The 14,936-nt window shown below is 38.8% G+C and overlaps 1 protein-coding gene across 3 annotated transcripts in view; it reads right to left on the bottom strand.

Annotated features, from left to right (window-relative positions):
• The window catches only part of fstl5 (follistatin-like 5), a 176,907-nt gene that overhangs the window by 40,232 nt on the left and 121,739 nt on the right, over window positions 1-14,936 (bottom strand). For all 3 annotated transcript variants that reach the window (XM_005467247.3, XM_019363975.2, XM_003443412.4), the window contains 2 exons: window positions 1,240-1,401; window positions 453-587 (listed from right to left, as the gene is read on the bottom strand). In XM_005467247.3, the coding sequence (XP_005467304.1) occupies window positions 453-587; window positions 1,240-1,401 (297 nt within the window). The remainder of the gene's footprint in view (window positions 1-452; window positions 588-1,239; window positions 1,402-14,936) is intronic.

Genomic DNA, 14,936 nt, shown 5'->3' with positions numbered 1-14,936 from the left:
ATCTGTTCAGAAAGCCATCACCACGAGATGCTCAATTAATGATCACTTTTACAAAAAAGTGCAAGTAGAAAAGGCAAGAAACAGAACATGTTTGTCATTTCTGGAACTAATAATTAATCAGTTAATTAAATTATTCTTGTCAGCACTAATAGAAATTATGATTGGTTTGATCCCTAGTGTATCAAGGCAGACGCAGATGCAATATGAGGAACACAAATGGCATGATAGTGGATGAAAGGGTAAAAGAACAACTCTCCCTGCTTTCAAGCCAAGAGACAGAGAGTAAAGATAGTATCACCATTACTCCTCTTCCTTCATCGCAGCATCACAGGATATAAACTATTAAGAGCTGACAGGATAAATTATTAAGAGCTCCATTTGCATGGCTCCATTTTCCCCCTGAATAAAAAAAAAAGAAAAAAGCAGACACTGACATCTTGACTTATACATACAAGTTTTGCGCGCAGAGTCCTCAACAAAGAGCGAAGAGATGTCCTCGTCCACGCCGGCCTCATTTTTGGCGATACAGGTATAGGCGCCGGTGTCCTCAAAGTGTACGTTGCTGATGTGAACCTCGCTTCCATTAGCTGCAAGGGACAACAGAACAGGAGGGAAAAACAAAAATAAAAAGACAATTTTCCTTCAGGAAAGAGATAAAAGGTGACTTCAATGTTACCATCCTCTGCTACCATTATATAACAGTTATGTGTTTGGAAGAAGGGTGAAAGGTTTGTTTCGGGCAGATTTCAAAAAGGTGGGAGTTCAAAGTAAGAATGTGGCACATGCTGTGTTTCTGTGAGATCTGGGACAGTTTTCCGCTCTGTAGCTTTTGTAAGCAACCTGAGGGGAAAAGCAATCTTCACTATTTATTCTGAGAATCAAGTGACACTTGATAACTTTACTTCTGAGCCTTCGATATAGAATTTGGACAAAAGACTTTGACGTTGTGCATCTTTTGGTGACATCAATCTAACAATGCCTCCTGTTCAAACAAACAGCTTCACAGTAAAATTAGTCACAAGAACCAGTCTTCAAGCAGCCACTGAACTAACAGGACAAATGTGTGAGAATATTAGAAATACATGCAATCATCTATGTCACCCAGTCCTCTTTGATACATGAAGTGATGGCAACCATGTTCAGATATTAGCATAAAAAGTGTGAGAGTGGTGGTAAAAACAATTACAGAAAAAGTAAATGCACAGGTGCACTTGCAGTAAACTCATTACTCCTGTTTACCTTGCAGAGTGAGCTGTTTGGACAGCTTGGTTGTGATGTCCATGCCATTCTTGAGCCAGGACAGCTGGGGGCTGGGGATGCCCTCTGCATGGCAGCGGAGGCTGGCAGTGACACCCGGCTCCCTGGCTTGGCTCTCTGGATAAACTCGGATGACAGGAGGAACTGAAAGATGGTGTAAGAGAAAAGAGACAGCATAGAGAAATGAATGAATGCTGCTGCATCACTCACTGCTGTTTACATTAGAATCAGTTAAGGAGTTGGATAACCTCATTGAACAAGAAGTTTTCAAGAAGACAACAAGTTCTGAACTTATGGCTCAGAATTAGCATAAACTATCAATAGGATTGAGTGCATTTGCAGCATTACCGAATGCCTTTAGATAAGGTTAATGTGCTCCACAAAGCCAAACAAATCAGATAGATAAATAAGGGAGGGAACCTCTGTTCACTTGGTAGCTATTGATTTTCTGTAACCTCCTGTCAGGAAGGAGATGAGGTGATAGAAGAAGAGAAAACAAAATCTGTACAGAAATAAAAAAAAAGGTAAAAGCTAAATGTCGCTCTCTTCTGCAAACTGTTCCAAAAGCTGACTTGGCACATTTCTGCACACGGTGCTACTGTCATGCTGCTGTTTCACTTGTTTACCCTACCCTGAAGCAAAGACAAACAAAAATATCTCTCCGACATATTGTACTTCCAAGAACCATAAATTAACATAAATCAATAAAACACACAAATACATTAATAATATGCATTTATGCATTGGCTGAGAATTATGCCACAAATTTTGCTCTACACCCGGGGGCCAACTTGTTAGAGCCCTGCTCCACAAAACATGGAAAATATCAGAAGAATGAATTTGAATAATCCTTTATAGACGGAAGACTTCTCTGAATAGCATAACAATGATAAAACCTTTCAGAGGCATAGCGGTATGTCTGAGGAGACTCTTTCACTGGAATGGTGACTCAAACTTGGACAGTGACAATGAACTGTTTACAGAGCATCCATAAAAATGCAGCATGATTCATTCCACAACAGCCTGTCACATATAAGGATGACAACCTGGCAGCAGTTAAAGTAGAGACATCAAATGTCTCTATCTTGCCATCTTGTTCTGAGCGATCCCTTTTGAGTCTCTGTGGCCCAAATCAGAACCTCCTTTTTTCCCTCTCTTTCCTGAAACAGACTTCAGAGACGTGAGCGGAGGATGGAAGCAAGAGTCTTGGCAGAAGCAGAGAAGGCAGACGTGCTGTAGAGACCATTTCCTGTGGGCACTGGGTTAGAGGAAGTCTTTACTCAGCCAGGTGAGTGAAAGGACTGAAGATTACTGCCATGGCCATCTGGTAACCACAGCACTCCCGGGCTTTGGAGCTCCCGTCAACCCGACTGCCAACACACTGTCCACAGTGGGCCACAAGGGTTCTTATGGCACTCAGGTTACCTTACCAATCACAGCCACACAGACACTCCGCTTATGCCAATGCCTCTTAGCAGTTACAATGCTGATTGCATAGAACTCTGGGAGACAATTATTTTGTACAATCATTTGAATAAAGTTTATTACTCATGCTTAATATCCTCACAGATGCGTACACAATCCCCCAAAAGATCTGTTTCTTTCTTTTGTGTGTCTGTGTGTGTGTGAGAGAGAAAGAGCTGGGGTGGGGTGAAGAGCATAAGTTTTACAATCCTCCTTGCTTATCTGTTTTTGTGCCATATGCTTACTGTAAATCACTCTGTGACTGCCTTGTTTGGTGAAACAACTTGTTTACTCGGTAAATACAAGCTGTTCCAAAAGGAAGCTCGAATCTACACCTGCGTCCTTATATCAATCAGCCTGAATACACAAATCATAAAAATCATTTTTAAAAATCACATTTTATGTGACTTTTATGTCAATTAGCACCTTACGATTGCAAAACAATCATATGTGATTCATATTTGGTCAGTGCTCTGGTTAATCTCCTTGTGCAGCCATAAACTGTTCCTATAACTCCTGCTACATGCCAGCTGCACCCTGGAAGTCACGTTCTGACCATGTGCAATTTTGCCATGAACCTCAAAACTTGCGCAAACATCAGATTTTGTATGAAACTGACCCCATTTTTAAAATCGTCCGTGGAGATGAGTCAGCTGCAGAAAGCGTGACCATGAACATGGTTGCTATTTGTTTATAGTGTTCACAGGGCTGTTCAACGTGACTATGTAGCCCACAATCAAACAGTCAATGGCAAGCTCTACAGTAATGTCCAGAAGTGCAAGGAAAACAACCTGAACTGTGACATCATCTCAATGTGGAGCTGCACCTGCAACATGTGCAGGAGATCCAAAAGTGATGCACCTGCAAGGAGCAAGAACGAGATATGCAACAAGCGATCCAAACAGCAGAGAGTGTATGAGAGTTATGTCTAGACTAAAGTTAATATATATATAACATTTTATGTGTAACGTATTATTTCCCATCTAGCATCAATGTAGAATTTAAGAGTCCAGCTTTGTAATACTTTGTAAAGTGTGTACAAACACACCTGCAGTGAGATTATAATTGACATTTTGAAATACCACGTCATGTTTGGTATCATATTTGGTTTCAGAAGCTTGCAACCTTTATCTTACTGAGCTATAATACTTCAGGTGGCATTTATTAAAATTCTTTTGATGAATTAACAAATAATTTTAAAATAACTACAAATCATATGATACTAAAAAAGGGCGAATGCATTGCATAGCTAATACATCAAGCACAAGAGAAGGATCTAATTAACCAGGTTTCTTTATGTACAGTGCTAATGTCATTGTCATATCATTGTCATTATGAATGTAAATTTAATCACTGTGAAGTGAGAAATGATGATTTGAATAAATAGAATGGATTTTAGTATTGGAAAATGTAAATGAAGCCACTGTATGGGCAGTATTTCCTCACCGTGCTCTTACTGTTTCTGACTAAATTCATTGTAGTTAAATTATAAGATGTTAAATTTCTTTATAGATTTTTCTACTAGTGCATATTAGACTGAGTGGCGGGATGTATTTTTTGCGTGGAGGTGTTAAAGAAAGAGGGTCATGACAAAAATGGCATGTTCTTGGCCCACAACAACAACCCATTAATCAACAGCTGTATAGCGCAAGCATGGATCAGCCAGGTTCCCCTGAGTATCCCATCATTAAAAACCTCTCAGGCAGTCTGACAAAGCTGTGTTAATTAGTGTGTTGGAATTAAAAGAAGAAGAAAAAAGATCCTCAAGGCTTTTAAAAATCTACGAAAATAACAGCTAACAGGGCTGTGGAAGGGGGCAGGTATGGATGTCTGAGGCAGGAGTTGCTCTGTGACATCCCGAGGTCACAGAAAGATGGACGACTACATAGAAAAGCAGCTTACTATGACACAGAGTGCTTTTTATAAGTGGAGGACTTGTCACCTACAGAATCCCAAGTAGATATTAAGACCAGGCCATGGTGGTCTGGAGCCATGTCAGTTAAAGCCTTTGCCTCCAGCAAGTTCTCGAGGAAAAAGCAATGATAGATAGATACCATTCTCATCCTCCCATCTGCAACTGCTGCAGAGAAATGCAAGGGTCTAAAATGAAAGGATAAAGTCTGGTGAGACCTCTGGAGCCATGAAAGGCACAAGTCCAAACCCTGGCAACAAAAATGAAAAGTAAGAGAGGGGTGAAGAATAAAATGTGTAAATGCCTGTGAATCACAAGGTCTACCAGCATGAATTTGAAAATGACTGTCTCACAGACTCCCACTCAGGCCGGGGTTGGGGAAGTGGATCCCACACCTCTGATTTGAAGGCATTAACACTAATTTTTTTTTAACTCATAGTGCAATAATATCACTTAGTTTCAAGCTTAAGCTCTTTAAAGTACATCACAGAAGTACAAATGTAAATGTATTCTAAATGCTGCTTGCTTGATGATGCTCTCTACTGGCCCAGACCCAACAGGATTTTTCTTGTTAATTACATTTGCAAAAATTGGGGACTTGAAGAAAATGTCATTAGGCATTCAGTGGTATTTTACTGATAGCTGAAAGTAGTGCTAAAGAGTGTGAAGGAAAAAGGAAAAAAATACATTAATGTAGCTCCATCAGCTGCTTCGCAAAGGTTTAGTGATGGTTTAATAAACAAATCCACACGTTAATACTGTAATTTATGCTTTTGGAAGATGAACCAATACCATCATTATTTCTGTCTTAGCCGGTATAAAATATATACGCTTAAACAGGTCAATAAGGCTGCTATAAGACTACTCAAACCAATAAAAGATGTAATTTACAATCTACAGATAGTTTAATTTTATTGTCTCTGATAGACAGACATTTATTAGATTTACAGCATAACAATACCTTTATAAGCCTTAATACAGCCTGAGATATCCAGCAGAGATATTTTTTGAAATTCAAAGGTGGAGGCAACAGAGGCTTTGAGGCTTTAGAGGCCAGGCGCTCCAACTCAGGAACAAGCTGTCTGAGGGGATCAGACGTAGTAGCTCTTTGTCTTATTTTAGGTTTTAAGTTTTGAGTCATCAAAGTATGTTATATGTTTAATCTATGTTTTGATACAATAATGTTTTCACTCCGCTCTTTTTTTTTCAACTTTACAACTATTATTTCTTTATCATTATCATCATCATTAAGAATTAAAACAGGACTATAAATAAATTTGTATTAAAAATACTAGTATCCATTCATTTTTGCTATTTTAATGTGATTTCAAAGATACCAAATATGATATGATCACATTTTTTTAGTCTTCACTCTCAGTCTGAAACAGGTGTTGAAAAGTGGCAGCCAGGTTGTGATCAGGGTGGTCTTTTGCTAAGGCCAATACAGTATATAGAAATATCTTCTGATACTATTGAGACTGATGGAAAGTGGATAGAATGAGATTGCGCTCACATCTCATCCAATTTTTGAGTAAATTGCTTGTGTGATTTCAGAAGGTGGAACTGGTTGGCGCTTTCAGCTGGAGGTCTCTGAACTACGATCTAATCATTGCTGGTAACAACACTACAGGAGTCCAATAGATTACAGTCAAAGTATATTTTCAGCATGTACAGGTGCAATTACACAGTAAGTAAGAGTGGGACTAATCAGTGCTGTGATGGGTATACAGCGGCTTGCGCAGGCAGACCAGCAGGTGTGTGGGTCCTCTGTTGGTTTCATGGACCTAGTTCAACTATCTGTGATGGGAAGGAATCACTGCCTGCCAAAATTTTTGTAACCTAGCCTAGTTTTTCCAACTTTTTTATTCATGAAGGTGTTCAGCACAACATAAATACATAATTAACTATGTAAGAGCAGGTTGAGGTTACGTAAGGCTGAAAATTCCCCCCACGCATGAATTGTTAAGATTTGTATCCAAATTATTTTGGGATATTTTACTTGAGAACGTCGATATACTATGCATTTGTGAACACACGATGCAAAATGTTTCATTGTGCTATATCTAAAAATTCCCGGATCCTGAGCTGGATCAACTGCATCTGGGCTGCAGATGTTTAGGTTTTGTCTTTTCAAAAAGTTATTGTTTAAAAAGAGACTTGTTTATTCTTCGTCTTGGAATCCTTGACTTTGTAGCAATTGTTTCAAATTCCAAACAACTTCTAAAGGATGTTTGCAATAAAATTACATGTGCTGTAGCGCAGTATTTCAATAACATTTGAAAACACTGCATTATAGAATAAAAAGGAGAATACTGTGACTTTGCAGCGTTGCGTCAGATTTCTAATACTAAAGTTTCTGAGGATATATCAGTATGAATAAGTATTAATAAAAATGGGATTTCTACCTGTCATAAGTCATATTTAGCAATGGGAGATATCAGCTCTCATCTCTTCTTTAGACCAGAAAAGCTATTCAAATAGCAGAGCGGTGCATTTCCTCTTGCAAATTTCCCTGTCAAATATACAGCTTATGTATCATGACTGCGAAAATCTGACTGCTGTCTATCATTTACAGCCTACAGTTGTTACTCTGAGCTGAAAAGCAGGTGTGGAGGGCTGAAACCTGCGTAGGAGGTGCCAAGTTCTATCAATGTTGCCATAATTCCCAGTGGCTGCCCACAGAGCCCAATAAAGGTCACTGCTTAGTTAAAGGCCTATTATTTGAGAAAAAGCTCATGTCAGTGAATTCCCCATGTGACTGTGCGAATGTGGGGGAGAAAGCCCATCCTGCCCTGCTGCAGATATCTATTAATGCTACCAGGGTTCCGAACGGTCACTGGTAGCGTTCGATAAGTCCACCAAGTTATTTAATTCCCACCTGAGGTAGAATGAATTAATTAAAATGTGGTGAGCCAACCGTGCACATCTATTAAATTAGAAAAAAAGAGGGAAAGTTTTGTGTGGTGTTGGATGAGAGCAAATTGAAATGTTGAATTGTGGCACTGCAATAACTGAAAGTCATAGTTAATGTATGTAATTAAGTTCAAAACCAATTTAGCTAATATTATCGGGAGAATTGGGATAATTGTTAGTTTAGGAGAAGCACTGTTTGCTTCGAATAGCAATTAACTACAAAGTGTGTTTGTGCATGTGTGTATGTGTGTGTGGGTTATTATGAGTTTAATGGGTGAAACTTTTAAACTAATATAATCATTTAAAGTAAAGTATTACAGCACATTCGTTTACAGTTTAATAAGTGCCCAGGGGACTATTTTTGCATGTTGTACCCAGTTTTCTCCCAGTGTTACCATTCCAGGAAAACACCACAGATACCTGAAAAGAGGAATTCCCCTGATAAAAAGAGTAGAGGCATGCGAGCATATGTAGCTTCAAGCTTTTGGCTTTAAAATTGTCATCAGGAATAATTGGATGTGCTTACAAAGCAACAGATAATGATACCAGGTGTGCCATCTGATTGCTCGATTCCATCAATTAGGCTCTGTGTCCACACACATTGGATTTTGCACCGGACGCGCCCATGACCCATTTTTTAGAGCACTTCTTGAGTGTTTATTTTTGTCTGGCTACAAAACCTTCACGTCTTGAGTGTGGTCATGTTCCTAAAATCACACTTTTCAACTCAGAGTGCCAAGAATGCAGTGAGCTGTGCACTGGAAATGCTGAGCTTCCAAGGATTTGTACGGAGCAGAAAAATAAATGCTGCTGATGCAAAACCTCTGCCTGCAGACATAGATCGTTATGGTGACAATGTTACGTCTATTTTACTTATTATTTAAATGAATAGTTAAAACAGTGTTACAGTATCAATATCTTCTCTAGTGCAACAAATTCAGAATAATCAGAATTTAAGATTCTTTATTTTAGGGTTTACTTATTGATGTAGCCATTTAGAGTGGTCATGGCTTAGTAATATTCGTTGACCGCCATCATTTCAATCTGGAGGACAAGATGAAGAAATTTATGCAGCAGGACTCAGAATCATTCTTGTGGAGCGTAAACAAAATTTCTGCTTAAGAAAATCTCACTATACATTTGCTATATACTGTTAATGGTTAAAATGTCTCTTTTTTTGTTTAATTTATGCGTGTAGAGTGATTTTCTCTCATTCTAGAAAAAACAATATCAGAGTTGTATTTTGTTTTAAATGTAGTTTTAAATGAAATTAACATAGTTTATTTGATGTTGAGAGCGCTGTGTGTTTCTGAAGACACAACTGCTGTTTGTTAGCTGTTACTTTCTGACACCTTTGTTTGTTGCCAATGATTATGTCAGCTGAAAGCCTGAAAATATGCTTTGACAGTATAGCTACTCTGATAAAGTGGTATCTAATGACACAAAATGTAGCTTGAAGACTTTTGACAAAGCCTGCCTTCTCCCACAGTAAATCCCGCTCTTTCACCAGAGTCTCAAAAACAACAGAAAGTGTACACTCATCCTTTCGAAAATCCCTCTCTCACACAGTCCATCAATGCATATGCACATACTCGATTCCTGCGTGCAAATCACCATTTTCTTTGCCCAGACATTCGTGAAAACGAAAAGAGCAAGGCAAGCAGGGGGATTTTTCCACTCAAAACTCAATTCAGACAAGATGTGAGAAAAGTTGCATTCTGATGTGTTTCTGAGAGTGTCAGGAGAGCCACTGCCAGGAGAATGCGACACAGCAGGGCTGACAGCTCCATCATAAAGCTCCCCAGCCAGTCGTCAATCACTCAGCAAGGCTCCCGTCGGCCATGGCGCTCCAGAAGATGAGCAGGCGTGCAGAGACACACATACACAAACAAGCGTGGCGCACACAAACACCATGGCAGGAGACCACTTCACCATCACACGACTGGGAGATTTCCAACTAAGCCTGGCAGTCTTGGTACAGAACTTCAGTCAAATTGAACTTGTGCTTCATGCTATTAAACACACACAGACACACACACTCTTAATAACACACATGAACCTCTGCACATCTCCCTATGACAGCGACTCATACGCCACCTTGAAATACTGTCCACACACATCCACAGCCACACACCAGGACAAATATGCACACCACGATGAAAGCTTTCTCTCTCGGTTGTGATTACTCTTTCACCTGCATGCCTCCCATGGATATGTGGAAGTAATCAAGCTCAGAAAACAGTTTGGTCCAGAGCCTGAATCCAGTGCACTATGTGAAAAATCACAAAGCAATTGAAAAAGTACTTTCCAAGGGTAAAACAAAAGTAAGACTGCTAGGACTGTTATTAAAAAAGATCTGGAATGGAAATTAAGTATAATGGATCTCTAAGGAATACCATGATGCTGTGTTTATATGCTTTTTCTTTTCTGTCTCAAAAACAGAAACGTCTGTACGTGTGCACAGGGGCTGGGCTACTTTTTCCTCATTTAATGTGTGTTCTCTATCTGATTCATTATTTACAACAAGGAATTTAAATAATACAATTTAAATTAGGGAAATTTGGTCCATGGGGCACCTGCTGAACATAACAATAGAAAGCAAAAACAAAGAAACTAAAAAAGAACAGATGTTTTGGTTTTTCTTTTTTTTCTGTGGAAAGATACAACTAGAGTTATAATAGTTGTAATAGTTCTTTGATTATAAATTCAGTTCCAGTAAAATGCAAATAGGTGATATGAATGAGACCTATTTTGCTATTTTATTTACTGTAATTTGTACCAGAATCTTTTATTTTGAAACAAAAGTTACTTAAAGGAAGCACTGAACAGTCATGTCTCAGCCCAAGATACTTAAAGCCTTGGACCAGCTTGTTCCAGCCATCATTATCATAGATTTAGTGTTCAGAAACATCACAGATAACTAAGTAATTTGTAAGTTAATAACTTAACTTATTCAGCATGTGTATTTTTTTCTGTACAGCTCTCATATGCTGTCTCGCTAAGTTCACCAAAAGTTTGAAGTATGGCAACATCCATACATCCAGTGTCAGCTAAGAAACAAGCATATTTAAACTGTATATGGCTCAAAGTTATTGAATACACCATAACAGTCTTAATCCTTTAAAAAGATGTCCACATATCAATGGGTTGTATTACAGTAGCTATTTCCTTTTTGATTAAAGGTCTATGGTTTATATGTTTAATGTACCCACAATAAAAACAACCATGCAATTATATAGATTTAAGAACTAAGATTAAATGTCCAACATGTATAGTTCTTGGCCAAATTATTGAAGAAAAGAAAAAAGACTCACACAAATCTGGTATACATGAAATAGCTCATTTTTCCTAAACTACTCTATCTCTGATATTTTGTGTGTCTGGTTACCTGTGTCTGTTTGACAGAGCCAGAACTTCCACAGGTGACAACCCCCCTAAAACCCCCAACCAGACACTCCAAATCTACACGTCTGTACACTCTGTCTGAACTGCTCTTCAGCACCTACGCACAGCAACACTCAGACCCTTTTCTCTCATCAAAATCCAGCAGTGTGTGGGCAACCCACTGGTTCTCTAGGAAAAACTCCAACACAGCAGCATTCAGCTAGGGGCTTGTAAGTATTCACACATCCAAAGAGCAGCAGCGGAAAAACAGACAGTCCAGTTTCAGTCAAGGTTTATGCTTCCTGAGCTTCTGCATAGGTAAGCTCTCATGGGTTAAGCTCCACCTCTAGCGCCATTTCTCAGAAATATGACTTCTTTCAGGCCCCAAGGGGCTATTTTGGAGCAAGGGATTAGCACACCACACCTACCACCTATAGCTAACCTCAGGGTTCATAACAAGACCCCATGGGTATGTGTTAGGTTCAGCAGGTCTCTGAATCCCCATTAGTGTGCCCTCCCTTTCGCACCATACACCCTACCACGAGCTCTTAACCCCCAACAACACGACTTCCAGGGGTCACAGGGCACATAAACAACAATATTAGACGGTATCATCAATTCATTCTTGGATAAAAGTAAAAACCAAACTCCATTCATACACAAAATGCACATGCCAACTTTTGACAAAAGATACTACCTCTCACATTTAACACTTCAAAAATGCATATGTTTTGAAATTATTTTTTCCCCCGAATGAAAGCAGCTTTGTAGACAGGGAAACAAAATGTATTTTTCCAGGAGGAAAATTGGTTGGTGTATTTGACGATTCAACCAAGACTTTCATTAATTTACCCCAAACAACAATTTGTTTTCTGCTTAAGTGCCTGGGAGAGTGGGCAAACTTTGCAGCCACAGTATAAATGAGATTCAGCTCTATTGATTCATGTGGGTAAAGTGGGGTCACCGCAAAACAGAAAGAAAGGAAGACAAAAAAAAGAGCCGGCACAACAGAGTTACAACAACAAATAATCACGACAAAATAAACACCTCGAGGATAATAGTGTACACTGAAGATAGCATTGCAGTGTCTTCATTAAGATGGGGTGAACAATAGGAGGCAGCTAGCTGTCAATAAAAGCATGCGGACAATAGATGAAATGCTTGTATAAAATCCATGAGGGACATTTTGATGAGTCAGTTTGTGTGGGTAAAAAGGGATCAAAACCAAAACTTCTTAATGATCTCCCGCACTTTGCACTCAGCTTACAACATAGAAACCTCTCTGCTCTCAGACGTCTTCACTGGGAAATCAAAAAGTTCCCCTAAATGTACATCCAGTCTAAATTTCATTAGTTGCTCAGAATAAAACTCTAAATGTATATCTTGCCATTCTCTTGCGGCCCCAAGAGTGATGGACAGCATTCTGAATCCACTTCTCCAGGATTACCCTATTTCAGCTGTTTTTTAATTGAGTTTTAGAAAAGCTCAGTAGCCATGGCAGGATGATAGCAGGTCCTCTGAGGCTTCACCCAGACTAAGCATGTGAAACTCATAGTCTTCAGTAAAAAGGTCATCTGGAAGTTAGAGTATTAATTACAACCAAAAGTCACCGGCCTCATGAGGGTCCCCATTTTCCATATACACAATACTGGGTTTATTAGGGCCTGTGTTTCTTTGCAATTAACCTCAGAGTAATCTTCTAGAAGAATGATAATGAGCCAAGTGTCTGTCAAAAGTAATGAAGATCTTGAGCTTTCCGCACTGACACATTGTGATTTTTTTTTAATACATTCAGCTCATTAGGGGCAGTATGGAAGAAAAGTGTCTCATTCACACAAACTCGCCCTCTTCACCTTTGTCCTCTCTTTACTGCTCCTGTGTCAGTCTTTGCACCGTTATTCCCTGTACTGACTATCCTAAACCAATTAGTAAAAAGTAGATAATATACTGAACTGGTATTAGTTCTAAATGAAAGTGAGGTCACATTGACTTGTGCACAAATGAAAGGAGAATACTCTAAAAAGGGGTGCAGTGCACAAAATAATAATAAAAAATAAATCTGTGAGAATGAAACTATCAGTTAGCCAGCCATGGCCCTACAGCCATTCAGTATTTCACTGGACCTGAACATGTAAATCCTCCACCGAGGTGGGGCAATCAATCAAGAGTGACGCCGCAGAGAGATATGTAGTAGAGCTCAGCTCTATACACAATGACACCTGCTGGACTGAATGATGATTTTATTTTAAAATGCTTTCTCTGAACAAGTTTAAAAACATAGCAACAGAGCATACATAACAGAACCTTGAGCATCAGTAACTGTCATCAGAATCACACCACCTCGCTTCATTTTATCATTGTCACGATTCAAGAAGGCTGGTCTGTCTTTACTCATTTGCGTGGAATTCTGGGTACTGGGGCTTCTAGTCTGTTCTTTACTCAACTTCAACTTTCCCACACTGCCAAAATTAATTCCGTCATCACTCTGGTCCAATTGTTTTTTTTTTGGGGGGGGGTTGCCTGCCTTCTGTGAACCAATCAGCACTTTCTTTTATTTGCACCTGCAGCAATATGCAGCTGCTCTGACTTTGCATACAATATGCACTATCCTGGGTGGATTGTACTCAGTTAACATAAAAGTAGTGCTAGCTCTAACAATTTTAATTACTGGAAGTCTGGTTTTGCATTCTCTGCCACTCACGAGACTAATCAGCTGATAGTGCTGACTTTTTTTCACACAATCAATTACTAATTTTCAAATTCAAAAATCTACATTTTTATTCTATTACATGATAATAATTTTTCTATCAGGACACTACGTGACACCTGCCAACATTAGGTACATAAGTGATATAACCTTCATTTTCTGTAATTTATGATGAAGGCCACTTACTTGAAACATTAGCATGCTTATCGAAATGATGAGAATTCCTTCAAGGAATTAAAATGTGTCAACTTTTCCTTAAATTTTATGTACTACTTTTCCTGTTTACACAATATTTGAACAACATGACTTTTGTTTAGCACCATCAAAAAGCCAATACTACCATCACTACAGGGTTTTCCCTGAATATGAAATATGGCTTTTATTTCCCTTTAAGTGGGGGTTAATTTACTCAAGCCCAAACATTTTTTTTCTGTATGAAATGACCAAAAGTTGCAGAAAAACACATAAACCTCTAAAGACAGGAAACACAGACTCTTTGCCTTAACTATATTTGAACCAGCTGTGCTTAGGTGTACAGTCACCCCCAAAGGCCCATTGTGAGCCAAGAAAAGCCTTGTATGAGGAACACACCTGGTTCAAAGATTTATTTTTGAGAATAGACTTATAAGTCTAGCAGAGGCAGACAGAGATCTCACTAGAGTATAAACTGGATTTTAGCATTCAGTCTTTTGGCCTTTAATCGAGTAAAATGACAAAAGAAATAATAAATACGCAATAACTGATTTGTATGGCCACTCAGAGGCTGCAGGAAGAAGCCATAAATGCAACAGACATCTAATGAACTCATTACTGAATAAGGCAGACTTGTTTGCAAACAGTGGCTTATTTACTCATGTTAGGCATTACACCAACAAGTAAGAAGTAAGAATGTCTTATAGTTAGAGTTGCAATTCTGACCAATAGTCAAATATTCATTCCAGCACTGTTTGCTGGACTGACTTCTACTCTGGGAAGTTTCTGAATCTTTAGCTGTTAAATGCCGCTGCCAGGTAGTCACTGTTTGCATTTTAATCCAGAGCATATAGTGCAAACCAACTTTTAGAGAAACCACTCAGGCTGCTAAACAATAAGACAAAAAGCTAGCTCTTTCAGTCTGCCACAGTTTTTTCCTTTCAATTGGTATTAGTGTGACTACATCTTAAGACTACGTTTTACTTTTGGGATAATGCACTCATGCCGTATGAAAAACATCTCCCTTATGTTATCCTGCTATTAATTACGGAGCAAAAAGTTTTGAGATATTATGAATTTATAGAACCAGCTAAGAAAAAAAGCCCC

Source organism: Oreochromis niloticus, linkage group LG2, assembly GCF_001858045.2.
Source record: "Oreochromis niloticus isolate F11D_XX linkage group LG2, O_niloticus_UMD_NMBU, whole genome shotgun sequence".
Lineage (NCBI taxonomy): Eukaryota > Metazoa > Chordata > Actinopteri > Cichliformes > Cichlidae > Oreochromis > Oreochromis niloticus.
The sequence above is the reverse complement of the archived record's forward strand: the minus strand, read 5'-3'. Positions and strand labels throughout refer to the sequence as shown.